Source organism: Limanda limanda, chromosome 19, assembly GCF_963576545.1.
Source record: "Limanda limanda chromosome 19, fLimLim1.1, whole genome shotgun sequence".
Classification (NCBI taxonomy): Eukaryota; Metazoa; Chordata; class Actinopteri; order Pleuronectiformes; family Pleuronectidae; genus Limanda; species Limanda limanda.
This window is the reverse complement of record NC_083654.1, coordinates 12395895-12421859: the sequence shown is the minus strand read 5'-3', so window position 1 is coordinate 12421859 and position 25965 is coordinate 12395895. Positions and strand designations below refer to the sequence as shown.

The window sequence follows — 25965 nt, the reverse complement described above, 5'->3', positions numbered from 1 at the left end:
AAAATATGTAATATAGGAATATTTTTCACGGCAGAAAACAATACATCAAAGCCACACAGTACATACCTTTGTCTCAGGATTCCCCCTGAAGCTGTGTGTTTTGGCCCTGCCTTCGTACATCTGACAAGCCCCCCCCCCCCACCCCAAACTATTTTTTTTTTTTTTATTAGGTTGTTGTTTGTGGGAAAGGGCTCAGATCTTCAACTACATGTTTGTCGACCTCCCCTGAGTACGCCCAGTCATGAACAGTATTTGGAACAGGGGTAGGCGGCATGTGTGTACTTGTACTTCTATTTTTGTGAGGACCAGTTTAAATATTAGACCTTAAAGACTGTGCTTCAGACAAACCTTAAAAAGACTGTTTAGGGTCTGAGGGATAGAATTAGTTTGAAGAATGTCATATGATGATTATTGTTCGGTTATGGGTCTAGGGGGATGTATTATGTCAGAATGTGTGGGTGTAACATACAGCCGAACAGAAACTGAAAAGAAGATCATATTCCTGGCAACCAGGGTGGGGTCCACGCACGGTGGGGGTCCCCAGCCACTGATTGTTCCATCTCCTCCGTCATTAATAACGGCTTCCTCCTTTTCCTTGGTATGCTTCCATTCCTCCCCATCAGCTGGTAGGAACAGAGCAGTAGCTCCTGATGTAATGGATGCTTGGCTGCTCGGTGACGCAGATACAATGAGAGAAATGTAAACAGTCCCAGACAGATCCGTTGATCTAAGTTTCCATAACTGGCCCTCGTGGCTGCTGTGAAGAGATAAGCTGTGTAATATTGGCTTCTTTTCTCCAGAGTCCACTCTAAAGCCTTCGCTGAAGCCAGTTCTTAATAACCCGTGGGATGAATTTTATTGCAATTGATGATTTGTAGTATTTATCTAGTGCAGATCCACAATGAAGGGGAGGTTTATGGGTTGGAGTTTTAATACTGGGCTTGTAAAAATTGAGGAGGTGAAAATGGTGGTTATTTCGTTATTCACTTTTACATCTCCATTTGCAAGTGTATTTGTGACACATTATAGTACAATATAGAAAAGTATTAATAGTTCACAGAGTAAAGGGCCTTTGACATTGATCTGAGAATAATCACATGGCAAAAAATATATTTATCTACATAAATTCCCAGCAACCTATTTTAATAGTTTTCTGTTAGTTTGCAGCATTACACAAAAAACACTGTACAAATAAAATGAGAACCTGGTGGAAGGATGGTTAAGGTTGGACAGGAAAATGAATGGACTGACACAAAATATGAACAGGTCAAACAGACGGACATGTACTTCTTCTATAGTTACAGAGGAGGCTACGGTTTCATCTGCATTTGTTAGATATTGAGAAGGATTATGCAAAAAATGCTACCTGGATAATCACTATACTTGTTAGAAGGATGTGGTATGGATCAGGGAACATTCCATCAAATTTCTGTGCAGACCCAGAATTGTTTTTCCACTTTCTTTAACATTGTTAGGTACGGCTTTTTCAACATTTTCATTGATTTCTCAGAGAATATTTAATTGATCTTGATGAATAGAAATCTGATATGTTTAGGGGAGTGACCTTGATTATCGTCATCACTTTGCTGTGTATGCAACATACTCTTTCTTGGGAAACACGTTTGTTTGCAGTGAAAAGCATAGAGCGACCATCTCAACGTACAACTTTTCTCTTTAAGAAAATACCAAATATAAAAGGTACATTTAACAGATGCATTTTTCTCATTCCCCTGTAACCAACAGAAACTCCAAATATACTTAAAGTTGAAGGTTTGAGCAACGAATTTACTTAAAGCTCGTAAAAGAAGTTCCACAGAAGAGCCCTTTCGATTGCAGGAATGCAAGGTTAAGGTCAACACCTCCACCGGTCTGCTCACCCTCATGTTAGTCAAAGTGTTTTTGCTGCACCTGGTAGTTTTCACTGACACAACCAGTTGATATATGCAGCAATTTGCTCAGTGTGGCTAATTTTATAGACCTGCAATTTCTCTCTCACACTTCAAACAGGAGGCAGACTCCGTAAAACTGTCCCTCTCTGAGGCAGACGCGCAGCCAGGTGTTTGTGTGGGACGAGGAGACACAGGCATACAAAACACACAAACACACACACAAATCAAAGTATAATTAATGGCAGGGAAAAGATCCAATGATTCGATCAAGTATTGAGCTGAGAGTGGAGATGGGGCCGTCTGAAAGGAATTTAATTAAATCCAGTTTGAAGAAGTAATATAATAATATATTTATCTGAGAAATAATGTAAATTACTACTAAACTGTATGTTATCATGCATACTCTTTGGCTGGTCGTCCTCTGGCCAGAGTTATTGGGTTTAGTAATGGGAGATTACGCTGACACAGCAGGTCCTTAGACAAACTGTCCTCATCCCACCCGACCACGTCCGATGGAGCTTCACCCTGAACACCCTGCGACCCGTCTCTCCCTTTGTGCCTCGCTGATCCCAAATCTTCCCTAAAAATCACAAACCGTCCCCCTCCATCTAATCTGTCAGGCATTTTCCCCTCATTATCGCACCCTCCGTCAATGCAAGACACAATACGAGCTGTTTCAGAAAGACTTTATTGTGGTGCACAAGTGAACACTTATGTGGTATTTGCGTTTGGTGCACACAATACATGAGATACAAAGAGACAGTGAGATAGTAAACATTGCACAGGGAGAACAAAGAAGAATAAAAGTATATAATTTACGCATCTCGTCATAAATAAAGTCTACACATCAGTGACTAAGTGGTTCATTTTACATAAAATACACAACTTGTGAGCAGATGTCTGCTGCAGCTCTGTGGGGAGTTTAAGAGGAGAGGTTGTGTAGTTGGAGAAAATTGTTTAGCTGAAGTTAACATTAATAACTATGATATGAATCGATAAGAACAGGTTCTGCAGGGAATATCTATTGTTATTGGTCCCATCTGAACCTTGATGATGAAATATTCATAAGTAACGTAGCATGTGTTTTCATAAGATCATTTTTACATATGTTAAGCTATTCAATGCTGTATATAGCAGTTAGGTCCAAGCTTGAAGCTGAAGGATCATTAATCCAACTTAATGTCAGCAAAAAAAAACAACACTGACAACAAGATGTCTCTGCACAATGGAAATGAAATAAGATTCCAGCTTTGGTCAGATTCAACTAACTTCTGAATGAAAACTAAGTTGTCTGCTCTTCCCAGGCCCTGATCCACATGAGTTACACTGTCTGCAACTATGCTTCCCCTGTTAAGGTGCATTTAGGAACACGGCATTGATTTGTCCAACTAGGAAGTCATGAAATACTCTGTGTAAATGACTCTTCATCTCTAAACCAGTCTCGTAACCAAAGGAACTAGCACCTGAAAACATATATTTGAAGCTTCTCCTCCTCAGGCTGCTGATGTTTAACAAAATTATCTGTGTTTTGTAATTTATTATAAACCTGTTATGAATCTCATGTTGATGGGCCGCTCTTATTCCCTTCTCTGCCTTTGCTCAAATCAATCTGAAAGCAAACACTCAGTGCGTTGCATGAGAAATATGCACAAACCACTTTCATCCATCTATAGCCGCCTCCACCACATTACACAATGTGTGACCATCCGAACATTTCTCTTTGCTTTTACGTCCATCGACCTATCCATGCCTGAAGGAGACTATGTAAGGACCTTAAAGATCGCAAGAGCTGCCGATAGAGAAACAGAAAGGCTCTTTTTGAAGTTACAGTTGAAGCACACTGGGATGTAATTTAAGGTAAGTGGTAATAATATAGCATGTTTTGCTTTTCAAGTGAGGCTGTGCTCGAAAACGATGTGAAAGTCCCTCAATGTGCCTCCAATCATGCTGAAAAGAAAACACAAAGTGCTATGACACAGTAGCAGGGCCGATGAGTCGGAGCATGTTCGATTTCCAGCAGAATGCGAAACAAAACTAAATTGAAAGTGAGAACATTAACTTGCTAAACAGTTTATCGGCAGCCTGCGTGACATGAAGCGCTTTTTCAGCTCCAGTGAGAAGTGGCTTTACGTGTTTATTACATGTGAAACGCATTAAAACTAAAGACAGGAATATTGTAGGGCCGACTGGATTTAGCAGCAGCTCCCCCCCCCCCCCTTCCTCCTCCTGAACAGTCACAGCTATGCAGAAGCAGAAAAGCAGCTGAGTGATGTGTGTGTTGTGAAAGTTACTACATACAGTACATTTAAAACATGAGTAGTAAAATAAAACTTTAACATATGACCGCGGCAAAAAAAAAGAACAACAACTTGATCTCGAATTGTAACAGTGTACACAGAAAAAAGCATTTTTAAGACGACTATTCACAAACACCTTCTTTTGCAGTGGTCAATACAACTGTGGTTTCTTTTTTTTTTCTTTTTTTGACGCTTCAGTGTTTTTTATTTCTTAAATGACTAGGTGCCCCAGGGTCAGAAAAAAACAGCATGACGTTTATTTATATGCCTTTAATTGTTGGTGACATTTTTCATCTGTCTTGGCTGAAAACAATCGAATTCACCTGCAGCCGAATAACAGAAGAAACATGTTTAACCACTGACGCTGTCCTTCCCATCACAGCGCGTCTAAAAATCTAATGGTATTTGATTATTTGAAGTCAGAGTTTTTTGTAGATCGCATACTCACAAATCACCTCATGTTTCCTCTGCTGGATTCTCCGATTGTACTGGAATGTGTGAGAAACTAACTCTAAACGTGTGTGTCCTCTAAGATCAGTGACATATTATCACATTACAAGGTTAGGCTGGGTGTGTCCCTCTGAACGGGTCTGATTTCTAACAATCTGGCTCTCGCGTTTCCTCGTCTCTACGCTGTCCCTCTGTGACCGTGTCCCTCTGGATTCTAGCATGTAGAGCTGCAGACGACTAAAGTTTCAGGTTGACTCTTGGAAGCATCAGATTGAGCTTCTCCGTGTGTCATCAACCTACGTGACATGAGCATGGCTTCACCAGAAATGACTGAGGTTTCTGGGAAGTCTTTGGAGCAGTCGATACCTGAGGTGCTTCATTGTGAGGCAACATTAAAGCACTGGAGCTTAGTTTTTCTCTGTTTTTGGTGCCATAAACCTTGAGTTGCGGGAGAAGAGGGAAAAGTCACCCTCTTAAAAGGTTGAAGACGGAGGAGGGGAGGAGTTGTATTAATCCCCAGAGTAGACGTGAGGTGAGAAAGGAGAAGATTCAGGGGCTCTGGGGCTGGTTTTGGTGTTGTCCCCCCCCCCTCTCCAGCCTGGTGGACAAGGGGAAGTGATGAAGTTCTCAGACTCTGGATGTGGTTCTCCTCTGGGGTAACACCGGACTATAGATGGGATTTAAAAAATATATATCTGTTGTGTCTTTAAATGTGTCGACGACGATGGTGGTGCTGGTGGTTTTTCATGTCCTCCATCGTGATCCTGCCCCAGGCTCCGATGACAAATGCTTCGATCTCACACTCATTCTCCCCGCGAGCGATTCGGAAGTAACCGCCCTCTCCCCAGTTCTTTCCCCAGGAGTTGGCAGCGATCTGGAAAAACACAAAGAAAATACAGATGAGGATTGTTTTGTGACAATATGTAACTTCAGCGTCTATAAAGAAAACCACTACCAAAATATCTAGTTTGTGTTTTTCCTTCGTCATAGGTCATTTGACCCGGACGTTACAGCAGAGACTTGCAGAGCCACAGGTAAAGCAGATATGACGCGATTACAAGGCGACTAAACTTCCTGTTTCCTTAAATAAAATTGGGGGATATCTCTAGGTTTGAAGATTGTTGGAAAACACAAGTCAACAAAATATATTACGAATGAAGATTCAAGCACAGTCAAGAAAGAAAGGTTTTTAAAATTGAGCTTACCCAATATTTTCTTGACGTCCCATCAAAGTTTCTCTCCTCTCCCCACCTGATGTTCAAAGCAGAAAGAACATGCATGAGCGTGAAGGGTCAAACAACAGGAAAGGGAGATGTCCTCACATATAGACTTAAGATCAGCTGTGTACAGTTATATTTAAAGTACGGATGATTTGCAGCTAGCATTCTTCTCAGGAATGTGTTCACATACTTTCGCAGTTGGCTTTATTGATACAGAAAAGCAGGAAGAGGGTATACGTAGTGTTCAAGTGGGGGAATGGAAAGAAACATTTTTCATCTTGATAACAACATCCTGAAAACAGAGTATTTATGGCTGGACAACGCCTTGAGGCACTCCTACATCTTTCCAATTCAAGGAACACGGAGTTCCCCTTTTCCTCTTTCCCTTTCCGTGAAACAGGAAGGAGAGGGTAGGTTTAGAGGAAGTGGACACCACCTCGGCTCCATCAGTGGACGGACATCACAAAACAAAACTGATGATTAAAAACACACAAATATACACGTGTGAATCTGAACTCAGAGGCTTATCTCAACCCTTCTTCCTTGTTTCTTCTAAGAAAACCTTGGCAAAGGCCCCGCAAATTCCCATCATGCCTTGCACGTTCGTCTCAGCTTAGCAGCTGCCAACTTTTAGACGCCTACAGTTTTTGCTGGACATGATCAAAACATTCTCCCAAAGCCCGTTCCCATCCTGTTTTTGCACTCTAGGCCTTCGGTTTCCCAAGAGAGTCCGGGTGCCCGAGCGCTTGTTATCTTTTATAAGGGAAAGGAATGCTGGGAAATAGAGAGGCTGGCCTCAGACTCTGCCAACTCAGTAGCTCGCCACCACAACACGGGCAGATAGTGCCAACCTTCTATCAGCGAGTGTCTTTATTAGCCCGGTGTTTCGTCGACTGGAGTCAGACGTCACACTGACCACGAGTAGACGCAATAAAAACAGCTGCGTAAACATCAGATGCTACAAACTGAAATAAATGGCAGAGGTGGGATTTGAGTTTCAGGGGCTCTGGGGCACACACTCACCTGTACCTGTGTGTGTATGTGTGTGTGTGTGTGTGTGTGTGTGTGTGTGTGACGATCCCATATGCCTGTATATTTATTGATATGGACAGAGCCAGACAGCATCAGACCACTGCTGACCTCTAATCTGGCCTCCAATCAGCTCACTTGCTCGGTCGGGGACAATGATGAGCATACCGCTGTGCCCACGTGCCCCCCCCCCCCCGCCCTTCCCCAACGCCCCTCAGCCCACCCCTGACCTCCTCTACGGGGGGACTGATCCCCCTCTCTCTGTCCGGTGCAGCGAGGATCAGCAGCCCAGACAAAGACCTTTCCACCACAGTGGACCTCAATACTCTTTCCACAAACTTTCCCAGGCCCTGGGCTTAGAGGAACGCACCGCTATGGGATTTGGTCTGTGTAAACACACTGATGCTAGTGGCTGGCAGGTTGGAGCTCAAAGCGCCGGGTTCACCGGCTCCACCTCTTCGCTCCATCTCTCCTCAAAACCTGTGTCGCAGGCCCATCCACTTCCACTCGAGGCCTTCAAGAAACGCTGGATGTCCTCTTCTTCAGCATCATCTCACACGCTGCATACCTCCGCAGTTTATTGAAAAAGATATGCTGAGGTGTAATTACAGTCTACAGCGTGTGACCCTGTCGTGAATACAGTGCGCAAAGTTTCCCAACAACACATTTTCGGAACAGCGTGCGCTCCTCAGGTATGTGATTTGAACGAGCTAAGTACAGGTTGCAGGATGAAGGCCTAAGTGTTTATCATACACATGTCTATACATGATGTATGCCATGTTATAAAATGTACATGAACACAACACAAGTAGAACTGAAGGTCCCGGGTAAACAGGCTGTATTTTGTCTTCAACCACGGCCAATCAGATAAAAGCAGATAGAGACTGCTTGTATGATAGAACTGAATACCCCCCCCCCCCCCTGTCTGGAGTTCATGTAACTTCAGAGACAAGCTCAGACTCTGAGGTACATTCACATTCCTCAGCCGCCATAACAGACCCATTACGGGGATAGCTGCTCATTTCTCTAATTCGGAAAGTGAGACCGGTGAGCAGCAACGTATCATTGTCCCGCAACACACACTTCAAAACCAGCTGGAGGACTAATGGAGGAGAGCGCGAGCACATATTTGTAAGTCCAAAAAAAAAAAAATGACTTATGACTTTTTGCAGGTCAGAACCTCTGGCCTCTCGCTGCCCTGAAAACAACACCTGAAAACAGCAGCTAACAGCGAACCTGTCTGGCTGAGAAAAAGAGTACAGAGGGGACGGAAGAGAAGGTGGGACAGGCGGTAATGAGACGACCAGCAGAGCGGCGGTGATGGAGACGCTGCGACATGAGAAGAGTTGTGATGGAGACAGGAGGGGGGGGTAACGAGACACCCGAGGGTGGGGGCAGGTATTCCAGGTGTGTCAGCCGTCTGCCCGCCCGCATACCTGCGGTCTCAGTAGTTACTAGATAAAGGAGACTGGGGCAGACGGAGGAGTGGAGCCAAGGTGTGTCTGTGAGACTTGGAGGGAAGTTTATCCGCATGTACAGTGTTGCCGATCTTGTGCAAACACACGTGCACATGAAGCTTTGAATGGAGCCTAATGGAAGCCGCAGCTGCTCAATTAAAACCTGGTTCATCCTAAATAAACTGTTTGTTTTTGTTCTGCCGAGCAACAGTGAAACCAGACACGTGAAGGTTTGGGAGGAGACGAGGCGAATGTTTTTTGGTCCAGAGAATGAAAACTTTGTACTTGGTTTTTCCGGTCGATTGTTGAATATTTCATCATCAAACGCAGAATCATACAATCGCAGCACAATCGGGTTTATCTTGAGTCTAATCGTGTTTGTGCAAAGGGTAAGGACTCGACTAGGACCCGTGCTATTATTTAATAGCAACAAAACTGAGAAAACAAAGGCTTGGTTCTTGCAGGGAAACTGTACATGGGTGACTTACCCAGTGATCCTGACTGAGTGTGTTCCGTGTTTGCGGTACTGTGGAGGTTTGGTGAAGCTGACGTCAGTGTGTTTGTAGATCCCACTCTTATAGACAAAGAAGTCCTCGTGGACCTCCATAATAGCTGCAAGAACAAATGGGCAGGGAGAATTAGTTGCCTGATACAACACACCCACACACACACACACACACACACACACACAGGTTTGAACACAGACACATATACACAAAGAAACAATATCAATATCCATTATAAGAGCTGCTGAAGAGGGATAAAGATCTTACTTAAACCTGGACTAATCTATAAGTAATACCTAATTTCCCCTGGTGTGTGTGTGTGTGTGTGTGTGTGTGTGTGTGTGTGTGTGTGTGTGTGTGCGTGTGTGTGTGTGTGTCTGTGTATATGTGTGTGTTTGTGTGTGTGTGTGTGTGTGTGTGTGTGTGTGTGTGTGTGTGTGTGTGTGCTGCACAGCTGAACTCCGTGTGAATTTTACTTTCCAGATTAATAACTCTCCGGATGTTACTCTCAGACATTCCCTCTTTTGGAGCTCTACCTGCGTGCTCTGGCCCGAGAACACTTTTCAGAAACTCAGAACGCGTATGTGCACTCACACAGGGACACGCACAGACACACACACATACACACACACACACACACACACACACACACACACACACACACACACACCTATACGCCTTTGTGTCAGAGACAAGCTCAAAGACAAAAGGAGAAATTTGACATGAAGCCAGTAAGTTTTCCTGAGCTGCTAAACAATAAAACAAGAGGCTGGCACTGACTCAGAGGGTAAAAGAGGACACACACACACGCATGCACACACACGCACAAACACACACAAGTGACTCCTCTACTGGAGTGTACTTGACAACGGTCCAGATGGGCACCAGACAGTGAGGCGAGCTAATAAAGGAAGGTCAGTTCAACCAAACTGACACGGAGGCCCATCATTTCTGACCAAGGGACTGAGGTTGTAGTTAAAACCCGGCACAAAACCTTCGGGTTGATAAGGTCAAACATGACGTCATGACACGAGGCTTGAGGAAGCACACATTTGGATTTGTGCGTCCCTCGGGAGTGCAGCAACACTCACCGGGAGCGAATGTTGACATGAATGTACATTTGAGAGGAACACACAGAAGGAGGCATCGTCTTACCTTGCACGGGGCCATTATCCATAATCTCCTTCATAATCTCTTTATCCTGAGAGAGGAGATAGAGGGAGCGATTTACAGGCAGAGCAGAAAGGGGATGGAGAGGGAGATCATTACATGTCGGTGAAATGGAGAGGATGAAAACAACCCCCCCTCCTCCTCCTCTGGATGTGAAAAGTTAGATAACAAGATTGAGTCCAGCGGGGGCCTCTGGCCTTAATGCCTGGCTTATTGACTTCACAGAGCATCGGGAGACAGTAACAACAGGCTGTAATGATTTTCACAGGCAGTAGCTGTCGTTTAGCGCTGATGGATGCTGCCTGATGAAACCACATGTTGGCTGCAGCTCGGTGGTCGTCTGTAAATCGGAGAGGACACACAGGAGCGGAGGCTCCACGCAGAGACGGCTTCTGGAAGCAGTTTGAGTGCATGTTGCACAACATCTAATGATAATAAGAAAGGCCAGAGGAGATTTCTCCATGAAGTGGACGAGGGGGAGATTGAAATTTGAGATCATAGGCGATTTAACTTTGATAGAAACTCTTATGTAAAGTTGTGCTTCTTAATAAATGACCAAATATAGAATAAAACTGACGTGTAGAGTTGAGTAATCTGATAATACAGTGATCTGATACAGACACATGGGATATTATATCAGATAAGGACTATAGATGAGGACATCCACAGTTCCATCTGTAAATTAGTATAATTCACTCACTACCATGTGTATCCAATACATTAATAAAGTATTTCAACTGCCTGCATCATGTAAGCTGACAAACATACAGGTAGAAAAATGACCACGAGGCGTCAGCTGCGAGAGCTTAATCCTGTACATTCCCATGTTCATTCACAAGAGGGTCAATTATGCATGAAAGAAAATGTGCAAAAACACTTAAGACATGTGAGAGAGATTATGTCAACTGTAGCACAAGGGAGTTCCAAAATTCTACAGTTAGCGTGAGGTTTAAGGGCAGGTCGGGTGTTGGTGAAGTGCTGCTTACGCTGGAGGAGAGCCTGTACGGCGGCGTGGACTGGTAGATGTCGTTTTGGTAGTTGTGCGAGTTGGGGCAGCGCTGCGTGGCCTGTCTCTTCCCCCGGCCGACGGAGCGGCTTTGCATCATGCAGCGTCCCACCTCCGCTGGCGTCTGCTGGGGGGGTCGGTAGGGGTAGCATTCCTCCGTCACCACTCTGTGAGCGGGAAGAGGAGAGAAAGAGATGTCAACAAGTCATCACCATACCTTGGCTCCATACGATAAGGGTCATTTTTTGTGATGTGCCTACCCTCTACGCCTGAGGTACCACCAGGCTCCATCGATGCGGCCCCCGGCGCACCCCCCCTGGTTGCGGGTGTCACAGGAAATAAGGTTCTGGGGCGAGAGCTGAGGAGTCATGTGACCCATCGACTGGATGGAGATTCTGTCCGAGGCCACAGCTGGAGACAAGGATCGGAAACATGACAGAAAGATTTAATCACAGGTTACAGGATTATTTGGATTTGCTTTTTTTGTTCCTAAAATTCTTCAAGAACCTAAATTTTGTTATACCAGATGTCAGTTATTTATCAGGAGGCCCATACACACTCAGGATTACTAACCAGGTGAAGTTGGTTAACAAACATTTAAACAAAAATTTGAAAAATCCCAGAATACTGCATTGGTAAACTCCTCCTCCTCTCTATTTGCACATGTCAAATTTGACACCTTTTTTTACTTCCCTACATTATTTGTCATTGCTGTCAATGGAATTCTGCATTTTCAGGGTATTTCCGTGTAGTTCTCCTATACATACAGATTTACTTTAGGACATACCTGCAGTTGAAAAAGCCCAGGAAGCTGCACAGTTGCCCTGGTCCAGTGGTTCGTGAATCTTGCCGGGCCACTTCTCTGCTGAGCTGAAGTAGAGTGGCAGACTCTCACTCTGAGGATCCATGTTCATCTAACGGACGGAGAGAGGGAGGAGACATCAGAGTCCTGTTTATCTGCTTTGAACGTAATGGCTGCTACTGTCTCACGAGACTGCTCCTATTGACACTTCTCAGGAAAAACCATCATTGTGAAAAAAGACAGACAACAAGTCACACAGGAATGTAAAGGAGAACAGAGGAGACTCCAGGGGCTGCAGCTCTGAAGCTTGTGTGAGCGTGGTGCGAGCAAAAACAACCGCACAAGTAGGGTTGCAAAATTCCGGGAATATTCAAAGTTAAAAACTTTCCATGGGAATTAACGGGAATTAACGGGAATTAACAGGAATATACGGGATTATACGGGAATTAACGGGAATAAACTGGAAATGTTGTGGGTAATTTATACTAACTGTATTTACCTTGTCATATACAGACATAAATATAAACATTTTGTTTTGTCATTAGCTGATTTGAGCCCTGAGGAAACTTTGGGCACTTGACTATACGCCTCTGCATTGTGTCATTCTTAACATAGGTCTTTGCACAGAATTTGTAAATGTACACAGTCTTCCTTCTACATTGGATGGGGTAAGATGTCTCAACACATGAGATAGTGCACGTGGCATTGTTCTGTAGAATAAGATGAGAAAAAAGTTTGTAAAAAAACACTAATGCCCCTTTGCAGCACTACGCACACGCGAACAATACTGTTAACGGCTGCCGTTCAAATATTTGTGGACGACGTAGGGAGGTTATATAAGTCTGCTAATCAACCCTACGGGAGAAGGGACCCATTCACCAACGATTTGGACTATTTGGGCCTGGGCTGATCTCTGACCCGGTAGAACAGACAGCAACCTTTGGTCCCAGGCCCTCTCCATGAAACCAAGAGGCCATGTGCTTACAACAATGCATAATTGAATCCCTCATTTGTGAACTGAGTATTCACAAGGCATCAACCTCCATTCAGATTATCAACCTCACCGTGATGATAAATCTCAATTAGAACGAGAGGATGACAGAGCGCATTCACTCCAAGGTGCTTCTCAGATGCCAAACGGGCTCAATCTATTAGTCTCCACTCTGGGTTGGGCGCTTGCCTAATCGCCCAGTTATGTGCGACAACAGAACGCACGCTGCTCTGCGACGTATTTCCCCCTCTCGCCCACAAAGAGCCGGGCTGCCCGAGCTGCATTCCTCTGGTTAAATAGTGAGGTATTCAGAGAACAGACGGCCATCTGATGCATAACTCAGGAATGTGCTACTGGTCACGGAGTTGTTGTTGTGGAAGGTCAAAGTCCAGAAAATCATACAACTAAAGGCCGAATAAAACCAAAAAAGAGAAGAGGAATGGCTGCAGGAGTAAGACTTGTGTGTGTTTGTGTAATTGATTCTGTTTCCAATTTTCCATCCATTACACATGAGTCTGCAGACACGCAGGAAAGGAGAGAGATTTATGAATGGACTCTGCTCTGCTTCCTGGCACAGGTAGGGACACGCTGACAGCGGAAGGAGGAGGGGGAGCGGCGAGGTTTTACAGGTGGAAGAGTCGCGGAATGCTGGGAGAGGTAAACGGGGGAGTGAGGAGGTGAGGAAGGATGGATGGATGGATGGATAGATGGATGGATGGATGGGCGAAGTAATGGATGTGGGGCAGAGGTAGGGAGGTGCAGACTGGAGGGGAGTCTGCTCTTTATTCTCCTCGGCTGCCACCATCACCCTCGCTTGTCTTCTCCTGTCTGATGTTTTGGTTCCGTCTTATGTAATCTGTCTGCGGGAAATGTAAACAAAGACTGAGTGGATCAGAGTGGGCCGAGGTTCCAGACGGAAACGCCACCACATTCCGACGGGCCACCATGATTAAGTGAAAGAGTTTAATCAGCTCTCCCTTATTCTCGTTGATCTGGAAACCAGCATACCGCGAATCCCAAGCTCAGAGGAAGAATAAAGAACACGGCACAACGTGGTAACCATTCAGCATTTCACCTGTCGCCTAAACTTCCTGTCTCCAACACCCCCACCCCCCAACACACGTGTACTCCTTCACCTCCATGTCGTATGGGACACATACCTTTTCAGGCTAGTTTCTGATTGATATGAGTGATGAATAAAACAAATAAACATTTTCTAATGACACCACATTCATGCGAGTTCAAAATGAATGTCTTTAAAAATATATATAAATTTAAAGGGGGAAATCCAGGGTTTAAGAGGTGTTAGAGGTTATGCCACTGGCAACAAGTAAGGTGATATTTCTTCTCACTTTTTTAAAAGCAGGGTCAGCTGTCAGAGGTCAAGCTACAAAACAGCAGCTCTCAGGATTGCAAAGAACATCACTGGCTTAAGTTTGCTTCTGTGCCTTCAGGAATTTGACCGCACACATACTTGGTTTCGTGGGTTAGATACACCCCCAAAATGATTCTCTCTCAAGGAGGACGGCCGGCGTGTACCTGGATCTCATTCATGTTCATTATGGTCCTGGAGGGTCGCTGTGTGCCCAGACGATACCGGATCCCCTCGTCCAGACTCATGCCGTACAGCTGACTGTAGTTTGATGCCTGCCACCTTAAAACAAAAACATTTTGAACTTTGCAACCATGATATACCTTCACACATGTATGTTTACGTGTGTCCATGTTTTTTACCCATAGTTTCCTCTGTTGACGGCATGGATCATCTCAGACTCCATCAGACAGGCGTTCTGCTCACACTCCCATCGTCCTGTAGTCCCACATGTGCTGAAGTGGGGAGACGGACAGGAGAGACAATGAGATGCTGTAATCGCACAGAAATAGCTTCTTTTTGCATATTTAAGCTAATTCCGGCAAACTCAGTGCCTAAAATAGAAAGATCATCTCAGTCAAATATACTGAGGCTCAGTGGAATTCTTAAGAAGCAAGTCAGCAAAGAGAGGGAAAGGTTAAAGGGAACGTTCAGCCTTTTATGGCTGCAGAACGCAGAGCCATTTTTAGTCCAGAGGGAATGAAGACGTCAAGAAGATGACGGAGCAGATAAGGGAGCAGGATATTAATGATGAAGTTCAGATGTTTAGTTTGGGAATGCTAAAAAATGGTTTGGTATGAAGGTGTGTGTGTGTGTGTGTGTGTGTGTGTGTGTGTGTGTGTGTGTGTGTGTGTGTGTGTGTGAGTGTGTGTGTGTACAAGACAGAAACTTGCCTTGTTGTCACAGAATTTTTATTAAACATGCGACAGCTCATCCTCGACTCACAGTAAATGATTAAAAACATTCGTGCACAAAAATGTTGCTTCATTGGAGAGTCCCTTACTTGCTGGTTAATTATTTCTAACTATGACATTTTAAAGAACTTTGGATTACCTGTATATTTCTTGTAGCTGTCTGGATAAAACTAAAACATTGCTATTGATAATGGTCCTGGAGTTTTATATTATCCTATCAGGTTGTTACAGAATAACACGTAGTAATTAAAGAGAGTTTATAAATTACTTTTCCAAACCATCAAACTATTGGGAGAGTCATAATTTACATTTTATTGTAATCACATCTTAAAGAAACGGCTCAACATTTTGGGGTAAACACTTTCCCTGTCATGCCTGTGTGCTAAATAAGAATTTAAAAATAAACCCTGGAGAAACCAAGCCACATGGGACAAAATCCACCCCTAAGGCTCACTAATTAACAGGTTATATTCTTTGTGTTTAATGTGTACAAAGCTGAAGTGTACCAATGACAGATTGCTTTGTTACAGAATTACAGATTAGTCCTGGTGCTCAGCCAACTTGACTGTTGTACATTTTTTAAATCGCTTGCAAACAGCTCCCACACTCAACTCTTCTTGGGAATTTTCAAGCTTTAATTGGGTTTTTCTTGTTTCTTTTCAGTTTCTGACTAAAAATGTTTTTGTTCTCATGTGTCTCGTAAAATACTTATCTCAACAAAACCTCCTGATTATACAAGAAAATGCCAAACAAAGTAGTGTATATAATTCACTGTGTGTAGCCACGACTCCGGCCTGATATGAGATCATTACGAGGACTGAGTTGGTGTGAGAAACAATGAGGGGTGTTTCCCACGCTGACGTATATGGACTGCCATCCATAGTGTCTACTGTACATCTACTATTATGTTCACAAGAGTAGGGAACCTTTCCAAGAGGATCATTACACACACACACTGAAACAACTCCTCCCTGGGAATCTGAGACCCATGCAAACACAACGCTCACGCACACGCCTACATTCAAATACATACATGCACACACACTGGCAGAGTTAAGAGTTGTGTCCCACAGACGACGGCTTTGATTTGAGGAAAGAGACAAATGCCCTTTGCCATCTCTGTCCCTTTAGCAGCAGGAACACAGGCCTGCAGCTCAGTGTTATAGTCGCAGCAATAAATCCACACAGTAGTGGACACACACACACAGACAGACACGCAACTTGACAGGCATAATGACCGACTTATGGAGACAAGGGGCAGGAGTGTGTCTACAAGTGAAATATAGGCCTGACAGCTAGAGGCCATATTTTACATTCCCCGTCACAGCCACCCCATTACAGACGGAGGTCCTCTCCACCTCGGAGACAACACACACCTGAGTGACACGAGGTATCACACACCCTGTCAGAGCCGTGGGAACGGAGCCGTGTTTGTGTACACTGTGATGTGACGTTATCTGAGACGCTACGCAACGAGACAAAGCTACAGCTGTCGTTGTCTGTCGTCCGATCTGAAGGACACTGAGCGACAGGGCAGACGGAGCCGAGCTGCTGGCAAATCAGAGCGGAGATGGTAGGAGGCCGCCGTGGTGCGAGCAGGAGGCGCCACGTTCCAGATTGTTGGGAGGAGATAAAGCGTTATCAGGATGCTAACAGCTCAGGGAGGAAAAGGCCCTTGGCTGGAGTTCCCATTAACACAACAAAAGACTGCCACACTTATCGTTGCACATCCTCACACATACGACTGTACACAATGTGCAAGCGTCACTTTAATAACTCATTCTCATTAGGAAGAAGCTCGAAGAGACGTATAAAGATTGCTTCTCAAAGAGTGCACATTCAATGAGTGTTTTTGTGACAGGCCATTTGCTGCTATTAACAGTGACGATATGTAGGAGGCGCAGATAAGGGTGTGCGTGTGCGGGGGCTCCACTGCTGCTAATGAGAGACCGGAGGGAGAAGAGGAAGAGCGGAAGCCCCCCGTCCTCCTCCTCCAGCTGGGAGGACGCACATCTGGGAAATTAATAAGTGGAGAGAGTGGGCGCGGGATAAGGGGAGTGCTTGTCCCTGTGTGCCAAAGTTGTGGTGTAATTTTTCCAGCGTCCGTGTGCATTGCCCTGACAAGCACATGTTAGAGCGAATGCACATAACACTCTTTTGTTTGGTTGGTGAAAGGGGGAGTTAGCACATAAATGCTGTGTTCAAGACCTTGAGAGGTCATTTTTCACCACGCTCAACCCACACAAGTCTAAACCTCTGAGAGAAATGTTATTCCGCCTTTTATCAACGTGCATCCTCGCCCATCTGCAGACCATCGCACCCTTTGGATCAGACCTAATTGTGCCGTCTTGATAAGAGTCAGACTTCTGGCCTGTCAGACTGACACATGCAGTTGGACCTGAACAGCTGGAAGCTCTAAAGCGGATGGTGTGGAGATCAGTGGGGTCAGGCTGGTTTGGGGTTGGACGTGTCATGGCAAATAGCCGCAGCAAGTCCATTTTTGCATGGAACCAAATATACGACTGATCCACAAAAATATGTTAAATTAACATTTATGTGTCAAGTGTTCATGTTCACACACGTATACTTTTACAGGGGTTTTGAGGAATCTTCAATGACACAGATGTGAGAAACCATAGTGGAGGACAGGTGAGGAATTCTGTTTCCCTTCTCTCTGCATTCACTCTCTCCTCCGTTGCCTCCCTCAAGTCTCTCAAGGACTGTTTTGTGTCTCCTTGACACTTGTACATTTACAGAAAAAACGACAAGAGCTACACAGACTCTGTTGCCCTCAGGGTGTTGAAGGCTGTGGAGATAAAAGTCACATTGCTGCCACTGATAGCTCATCTAAAATACTTATTTAGGACATCTTCACTTCCTGTGAAGGTCATACAATCAAGAGTATATCATCAGTATCACTGAAGTGGAAAAATAATGCTTGAGCTTTGCGTTGCTGTGTTCAGGGTCCTTTTATATGCATGTGTAATAATATCCAGGGCAGCTCAGAGACTCAAGGGGAAATTATTGAATTTACCAGGGACACTATTCCCACAGACAACTACAGAGAAAGAAAAAAGCTACACACTGCTGAGCTGTTTGTTACTTGATGTCAGATATTTTAGGGCAAGATGTTTACCATTGTGGTCTGCCAGTTTGAGAGCAGCACTTATTGATATCACATTCAGATTTTGTTATGCTTTCACTCAAAACCCTGCGCTTGCACTCAAATAGCCCTCGCTTGTGCTTAGATCTGCTCCACTGGTGCTCAAGCTGTGAGCTTGCACTCAGATATCTTGTTGCTTGAACAGATTTCCTGTGCTCCTCCTCTGGGCAGAACAATTTAATTAGTCAACATTACATCTGGCTGTGCATTGGTTTGGGAATCTGGACAGATTGGTTGCACAGAAGAAAAAAAACCAAGAGCAGAGGAGGAATCTGAACCGCTGACCTGGGTAGTGGACGACCCTCTCTACCTCCTAAAATAAATTTATATATTGCCTATTATTTACAAAGAAGTTAGGATAGAGAGGAAGTGCAAGTACACAGTGTTAGTGTGTGTGTGTGTGTGTGTGTTTGTATGTGTGTGTGTGTGTGTGTGTGTGTGTGTGTGTGTGTGTGTGTGTGTGTGTGTGTGTGTGTGTGTGTGTGTGTGTGTGTGTGTGTGTGTGTGTGTGTGTGTGTGTGTGTGTGTGCGTGTGTCTGTGTGTGGTATGAAACTCACGTCATTAATGTGAGATTTCAACCCACAACATAGATATAAAGGCTGGATATCATAAAAACTGGATATTACTCCATAAAGCCACCAGTTTTTAGGATAATAAGTTGGTTTCTTATAAGAAACACATGCTGTGCACAAACACACGTATTGTGCAAACCCACACAACTTGATTTTGCATTCGAGTACAGATCCCCGAGGTTTTAAGAAAAAAGCTGGAAATGTAGAGGAATGTAATGCAAAACATCAACACACTATTTAATTTGCTGAATTGGTGCATTCGTGAAAACATGGTATGTTGGGCTTGAGTAATTCACTCATCTAATGGTTTATACAAAGTGTTAGATGGAGCAGATAGCGAGCACATGTGGATGAAAGTGTCAGAAGGTGAGGGAAATATGTTTTTTCAGCTTTGAGCTACTTCAGGGGACATTGGAGGGCAAAGCCTGCAGGATTTAAGAGGTTGAAAGGGGAAAGTGTAGAAGGTGCCGAGGGGTTTACATACCATAAATTGCAGTTTTCTTTGTATGTTTGCCCTGTAAAGAACCTGTTTCCATTTCTGTCGCAGCTGCCTGAGAGGGAGACAAAGAGGGGCAACTGTGGGTTTCATGTAGATCAACAACAAAGATCCTTCTGCTAATCACACAAACGAGCACTCAAACTTAATGCAACACAAACAACACAACCAAATGTGCAACTCCTCCAGTGCGTGTGCAGTATGTGCGAGTTTGGGTGCACCATGAGCTCCACTAATCCACTTTTGGAATGTGCTGTTAGCTGGTTTCCAGGCTTCCCAGGCCCTCGTCATGCTTTAACCAGCTTACGCTCGACTTCGCCACCTCTTGTGAAATTGAGGGAAAGCGCCACAAATGTGCATTAAATCATACTGAAGCGCCCGAAAAGCATCAATCGGCATTTGAGAGCGTCGGTGGAGAAGTTATGTCCGATCTGCGTGGAAAAATATCCGAGAGGGACGCATTCCTTCTGCAGGCATTTGTTCAGCTGCACTTGGAGTTTGAACCTTGCTTGTTGGCGGATTGAAAAACTGCACCGACTTGGTGACAGGCTCCAATGAGGTTTATCTGCACGCTGATTTACAGCAGAGGGTTTTGCCAGTGTGAATTTCATGTGGAATTCACAACAGGCGCTCTGGGTGAAAATGAACAGTGCAAGTGTGTTTTCCTCGCCTGTGGTGTGAGGCCTGGAGCTGATAGTGTGATTTATGGCTCCGATATCCACTTTCCCCCCTCGCAGCTGCCTCACCCGGCCCCATATCACAACTCAGTTAGTGCCGAGCTGCAGCGTGGGTCACACTTTTATGGAGAGCAGATTTATATGCGGGAGGCTGTAGAGCTGACAGTCGGCCATGTGATCCTGTGTAATGGGTGGTTGTGACATTTTTAACTGCATTTAAAGTCAGGTTGTATAAACTATTGAATATTGATAACTGCTCTGAACGATCTGTGACTGGACAGCGGCCATAAGAGAAAAAAAAAATAATCTGTCGCCTCCTTCCTTTTGAAGTGCGACAGCTTTCTTCTAGGCTGCTTGACGGTGCCATTGTGTGTCTGTGTGTGTGTGTGTGTGTGTGTGTGTGTGTGTGTGTGTGTGTGTGTGTGTGTGTGTGTGTCTGTGTGTGTGTGTGTGCGTGCAAATGCATTAGTGTGCACATCCCAGCTCCTGATCCCACTACCTTGTCGCTCAGCGAGCACATACCTGCACCGCCCACCCCTATCCATCCTGCACCCGTTGTCTGTCTCTCCCTCCCTCTGCATTGCCCGCATTCTTTCTCCTGACCTCCATTCATCCTTTCATCCTCCCTCCCTCCCCCTGTCTGGGTACATAAGAAGCCCACTGTTCCCTGCTGTGTTCTCAGGTACAGGACTTTGCTGTCGCTGGCATATTTTACACCTCTGCACTGGGAGAGTGGCGTGACAATGGCTCAGAGAGTTCAGATAATCAAACACTGAGAAAAATTGGGGGGAACATTTTTCTACTTTAACTCATCTATTTATCATATGAAATTTACCAAATTTATTTTCTTTAAAGGGATGAACAGAGGGTCATGTATTTCTGACTCCATATTTATATATTTATATTGTGAGATCTATTGAAAATAAAATGATCAAAAAGTAGCTTAAACATTTTTTGGGGGCGGGTCTAAATTTGTATATAAAGGAAAAAGCTTCTGTCTTTTTCAGGGCCTTTTAAAATCATTATCAAATATATGAAACCATTTGCCAGTTTTGACCATATAAAGCTATTCAGTGGTTACTGATTAGAAGCTTTAACTACAATAGCACATATATTATATCCCTCAGTTTTAGTTGTTATTTAATCTCTAACTTATCCGAGTTTGAGGGAAAGCCGGTTACATACCTACGTAATTTATTTTCAGGTGTCATGCTGCTTTGCATTGTGGTCCAGCACAGAGCTGTCGGCAGGGTTCTCTGCTGCTTTCTGATTGAGCTTAACTAATTCCAACAGGCCCAACCACACACACACACACACACACACACACACACACACACACACACACACACACACACACACACACACACACACACACACACACACACACACACACACACACACATGTCTACCCTTACTTACCAATGAAAGGAGGCTCCACGCCTAAGCAGTGACCCCAGAAGTCAGGGCAGCAGTCGGAGACGGTGCGGTTACAGAACAGGTCACAGTAGCAGATGGTGTCCAGGTAAGGCACCGTGCACAGGTCGTCTCTGCCCGGGCAGCAGCCTCCTCTCCTCTCACAGTACGAGCCGCTCGCGTCCTTGATGCCACCGACATGGAGAGGACTGGCAAGCTCCCTCTTGGTCCTCTTGGATAGGATTCTGTCTGCGGTACCCTCTCCTACCAGCAGGAGCAGCGCTGCCACTGTCAACAGGATGAGCTTCATGATAAATCTGTGGGGACATAACAAAATGATTGAGGCGATTCTATTCAAGACATGCTTTTGTGTAATGTTCATTACCAACTACTGTTATATGATGGAGTGGAAACATATTTATGAAACATTTCCAAAGGAGACGCTGGACAAACGCTTCACACTTCAGAGGAAGAGAGGTGAGTGAGGTTAACACTGCCAGAAGGATAATTGGGGTAGGACTGCTGCCAACTCACCATCCACCTCTTGCTGCGTATTTCTCATTCACACACACACACACACACACACACACACACACACACACACACACACACACACACACACACACACACACACACACACACACACACACACACACACACACACACACACACACACAAGATACATTTAAACAACCTTGGCAGCAAACGGTCCAAATAGAAACCCATGTGATGTTTGGAGATCATCTGCTTGCTTATTCCAGCTTTTCCTTCCAAGCCGCCAAGACAAAGAGCAGCTTAATATGAAAATGCTCTCAGCAGGATGGAAGCGGTGGAAAACGAGTCCTCGATGGTCGCTTCAAACCTGATGAACGATGAAGCCTGGTCGGGTCTCAGGGTGAAAGGCCAGTTCACCCGCTAACTTTTTTTATTTTACCCTCCCTGTCCCAATATTTCCTCTTCGTTTATCCCTTTTGCACCAGATTCATTCGTATTCACACTGCGGTGGTTTTGACACATGAATTCAGCTGCACTATAATTACCCTGTGCAGTCACTAGTCACAGGGAGGGGGCCTTTATTACCCCAGATTAGAATGCTATCACAGTCATGGAAATAAAGTAATGTCCTGCTGTCAGAGCTAATCTGTCACACTCGAGGAAATTGTCTGGGTGAACTGTTACAGTCTGCGTTCTATGGACAATAAAGTTCATCTAAAATGTCATGTTGGGCCGTGGTGGCAGGGAAACTAAATGCATACAGTACATGTGTGGTTAACACAGATCACAATACAATCATAGTCCAACTGCACAATCTACAATCACACAACAACCATTTTGGAGTTGGAGCCAGTCTTTGTAAGAAAGTGATTTGCGTTGAAAGATACTTCTCCTGGTCTCTGACTTTAAATGAGGCACAGTCAGCGGATGAGGAGGCACTCAAACAGTTAAGATAAGATAAGGTACATTTTTATTTATCCCACACACATGTACAAACATGCACAGACACACTCATGCAATTGAGGGAAATTTGTCCTCTGCTTTTATCCCATCTGGTGCAGGACACACAGAGCAGTGGGCAGCCATGTACGGCGCCCGGGGAGCAGATGTTGGGGGAGTAAGGTGCCTTGCTCAGGGGCACTAGACAGGGTAGGGAGAATAGTCTTTTGATTTTTTGGACAGATCCAGGTTCGTCTTTTTGTTGTTATTCCATCCAGGTAAGTTTTTGTTGAAACTCCGTGGAGTCGAACCAGCATCGAACCAGAGACCTTTTTCTGCCAGTAGTCCAAGTTTTCTGCCACTAGTCCACCGCCTATCACATATCACATTACCTTTCCTTCTTCAGTAAAAGTAACTAAGTACTTGCTTTTGAAAGATACTTAAAGTGTTAAAAGTAAAAGTACTGGCCGCTTTTCCCCAATGCAACAACATCCTCGGCGTCCTCTGATTTCATTTCAGCTGTTTCTCCACCAGTGATGCTGCTGCTGCAGGTGCATGTTGCTCTCGTTAAAAAAGGCGGGGTCTAATGTTTACGCCTGCCCTGATTGGTTCCAGATCTTGTTATTGTAGTAAATGTGCTTTGTTACATCCCACTACTTTGTACACTGTGATACTTTTTTACTTTTTTTCTGTGATTTCGACATTTCAAGCATGTGTTTGTGTGCGTGTGTGTGTGTGCGTGTGCCTGTGTGTGTGTGTGTGTGTGTAAAAGAGCATCACAACTGTCCCTCTGCGAGTCGACAAAGGTCAAACAATCATCCATATGGCTGTTTGTGTGCGTGTGTCTGTCTCAGGTTACTCAATGGGTGAGTCTCTGCGGGGGCCGGACAAAGATGTGGGCTTGGCCTGCTGCTTACATAAATAGCATCATTAATTATCCAATCAGACCTCAGAGCACAATAGACCCTCCGCACATAAAGCGGGGCTCCGGAAAAGGATCTTTGCTGCGCTGTTTTCTGCATGACTGTGCCTTTAGTTGAAACACCCACACACACACACACACACACACACCGGCATATGGCAGCATGGGTTGGGCAGCCCTCCTCTTTTGCCCCAGTGTTTTGTTGCTGCAGACTCTGAGCAGCAGTATAATAAAACACCCACCAGTCTGCTCAACAAACTGCCGAGGCCTTCGGGTCACAACACCAGAGTGAAACCACAAGTGATGACCCCGGTGTTTTCAGCAATGTTTTAAGTCAATCCAAGTACAAACCGAGACCGAACAGTCAAACTCAATATTTCAAACACATCGACGGAATCAGGTAAGTAGCAACATCTGACAAGCTTCCATGTGGCTCATCAGTGATCCAGGCAGCTGCGGCCGAGCTACTGAACCCACACATGACCCTCAGCAATCACACACACACACACACACACACACACACACACACACACACACACACACACACACACACACACACACACACACACACACACACACACACACACACACACACGACATGACTTACAGTGATTTCCTGAGGACTTGCTTCTTTCTTAACCCTTACCCCAAACTTAAACTAAAGCTCAACATGTCTTCATCTTAAAATGTAATAATTGACATATGTCGACTTGCTTTTTGTCCCCTTAAGTCCCCATAATGTGACTGTATAAACAGATTAGGTCCCCACAACACAAGATATACCTGGAACACACATATCACACAGAAGCAGGACAATGTTCACAACCTAAATTGTCTTGGCTGAATGCACAATCTGATTATATTAAAAAAACACAGCTCTTTCTCTATTAAAGGGTCAGTTCACCAAAATTACCGAGACATGTTGTCACCCATCTGAACTGACGTCTAGAAATCCAAATAGTTTGGTTATGATCTTCCCAGGTTATGAAACATCCGAGATGTAATTCAACAGCAGAACAGATCCCACACTTGAACCATTTTAGACTCAGATTCTCTTTTCTAACAAATAAATCATCTACTTTTTCAGTCTGCAGGAACCAGAAATTAACTTTTGAATTAAAGTTGTTCACCTAACGGCTATATTGTGGTGGAGGCAGAAACATATAGATCAATAAAAACCTAAACTTTCCGCCTGGGTAAGAAAATAACTATGATATATTGTAATCTTCGGTGAACTTTGCTTCACTCAGCTGAACTTTGAGATTGCGCTGCACCACCCACCAGATGATTCAGGAATCTTGGCACAGTTAATCTGCATAAAAGCCCTTTCAGCTCCATTTCCCTCTGTGTGACACTGCACTGGCTATTATCCGTTTCTATTTTTAAAGCGCCCACGAGTTCAAGGCAGTGGTGGACATCTATGATAAGCATACAGGTGTCTAATAAGGCCTGCAACAGGGGAGAGGATTACTGGCCTGGATGAAGCCTCACACTCACTGGACTCAGTAACCTCTTAAAAAAAAAATCTCAGCAGCCCTTCAACCCTTATTCACTCCTAGGCCTGAATATATTGTATCAAACATCCCCACACCCTGAAGGTAAATATACGGCAAGAGTGAAAATGAAAGAAAGACAATGGAGGGAAGAAGATGAGACGATCAGGTTACATAAAATCAAACATAAAGTTCCTCTGATGCATGAAGACATTTGAGAACAGTAAATCTGCAATGTTCAGCCTGCACCTGCTCTGAATCTAGAGTCAAAAGGTAAAGAGAGTTAAAAAGAAAAAAAAGTGTATTTACCTTGAATTAAAAGAGAAATCCAGGTTGTTGTTTTTTAATCCGACAGAGGCTTTCGGATGAAGTGTCGCTGACTCGCACGTTCAGGAAAGAAACAAATGAAAGTCGGCCTCCCTCCTGCCTCTCTCACAGGATCTGCTCTGTCAGACTCTTGTCTTCTCTATATACAGGCAGCCAGTGACGTATAACCACTCCCCCCCCATCGGTGCCCCCCACCTCCACCTCCACCCCCCCTCACTGCCGGCCCTGTCCCCCTGCTCCACTGCCTCTTGCTCTGTGCTCGCTCCCTCTCCCTCCCTCCCTCCCTCCCTCCCTCCCTCCCTCCCTTCCTCACACTTGTTTCCCTGTGACTCCCACAGGTTGGATATCTCCTCATGCCTCCCTC

The 25965-nt window shown here is 44.7% G+C and overlaps 1 protein-coding gene across 1 annotated transcript; it reads right to left on the bottom strand.

The window, feature by feature from the left end:
* Positions 1–2558: 2558 nt before the first annotated feature.
* Positions 2559–25704, bottom strand: tinagl1 (tubulointerstitial nephritis antigen-like 1). Its single transcript, XM_061092255.1, has 12 exons — positions 25584–25704; positions 21432–21742; positions 19324–19390; positions 14552–14644; positions 14357–14471; positions 11812–11938; positions 11285–11435; positions 11005–11191; positions 10004–10049; positions 8831–8954; positions 5842–5887; positions 2559–5510 (listed from the first exon to the last, which is right to left on the bottom strand). The coding sequence occupies exons 2-12, from the start codon at positions 21733–21735 to the stop codon at positions 5343–5345; spliced, it is 1428 nt and encodes a 475-aa protein (XP_060948238.1). The 5' UTR covers positions 21736–21742; positions 25584–25704; the 3' UTR covers positions 2559–5342.
* Positions 25705–25965: the final 261 nt, after the last annotated feature.

What these genes read in the sequence shown, in the direction of transcription:
- tinagl1 (XM_061092255.1), bottom strand. Translation starts at nt 21,735, where the DNA reads ATGAAGCTCATCCTGTTGACAGTGGCAGCGCTGCTCCTGCTGGTAGGA. An exon ending in AAAGAAAACTGCAATTTATG is followed by an intron (nt 14,645 to 19,323) that starts GTATGTAAACCC and finishes TCCCCACTTCAG; the next exon opens with CACATGTGGGACTACAGGAC. An exon ending in CTGGGCTTTTTCAACTGCAG is followed by an intron (nt 11,436 to 11,811) that starts GTATGTCCTAAA and finishes CCTTGTCTCCAG; the next exon opens with CTGTGGCCTCGGACAGAATC.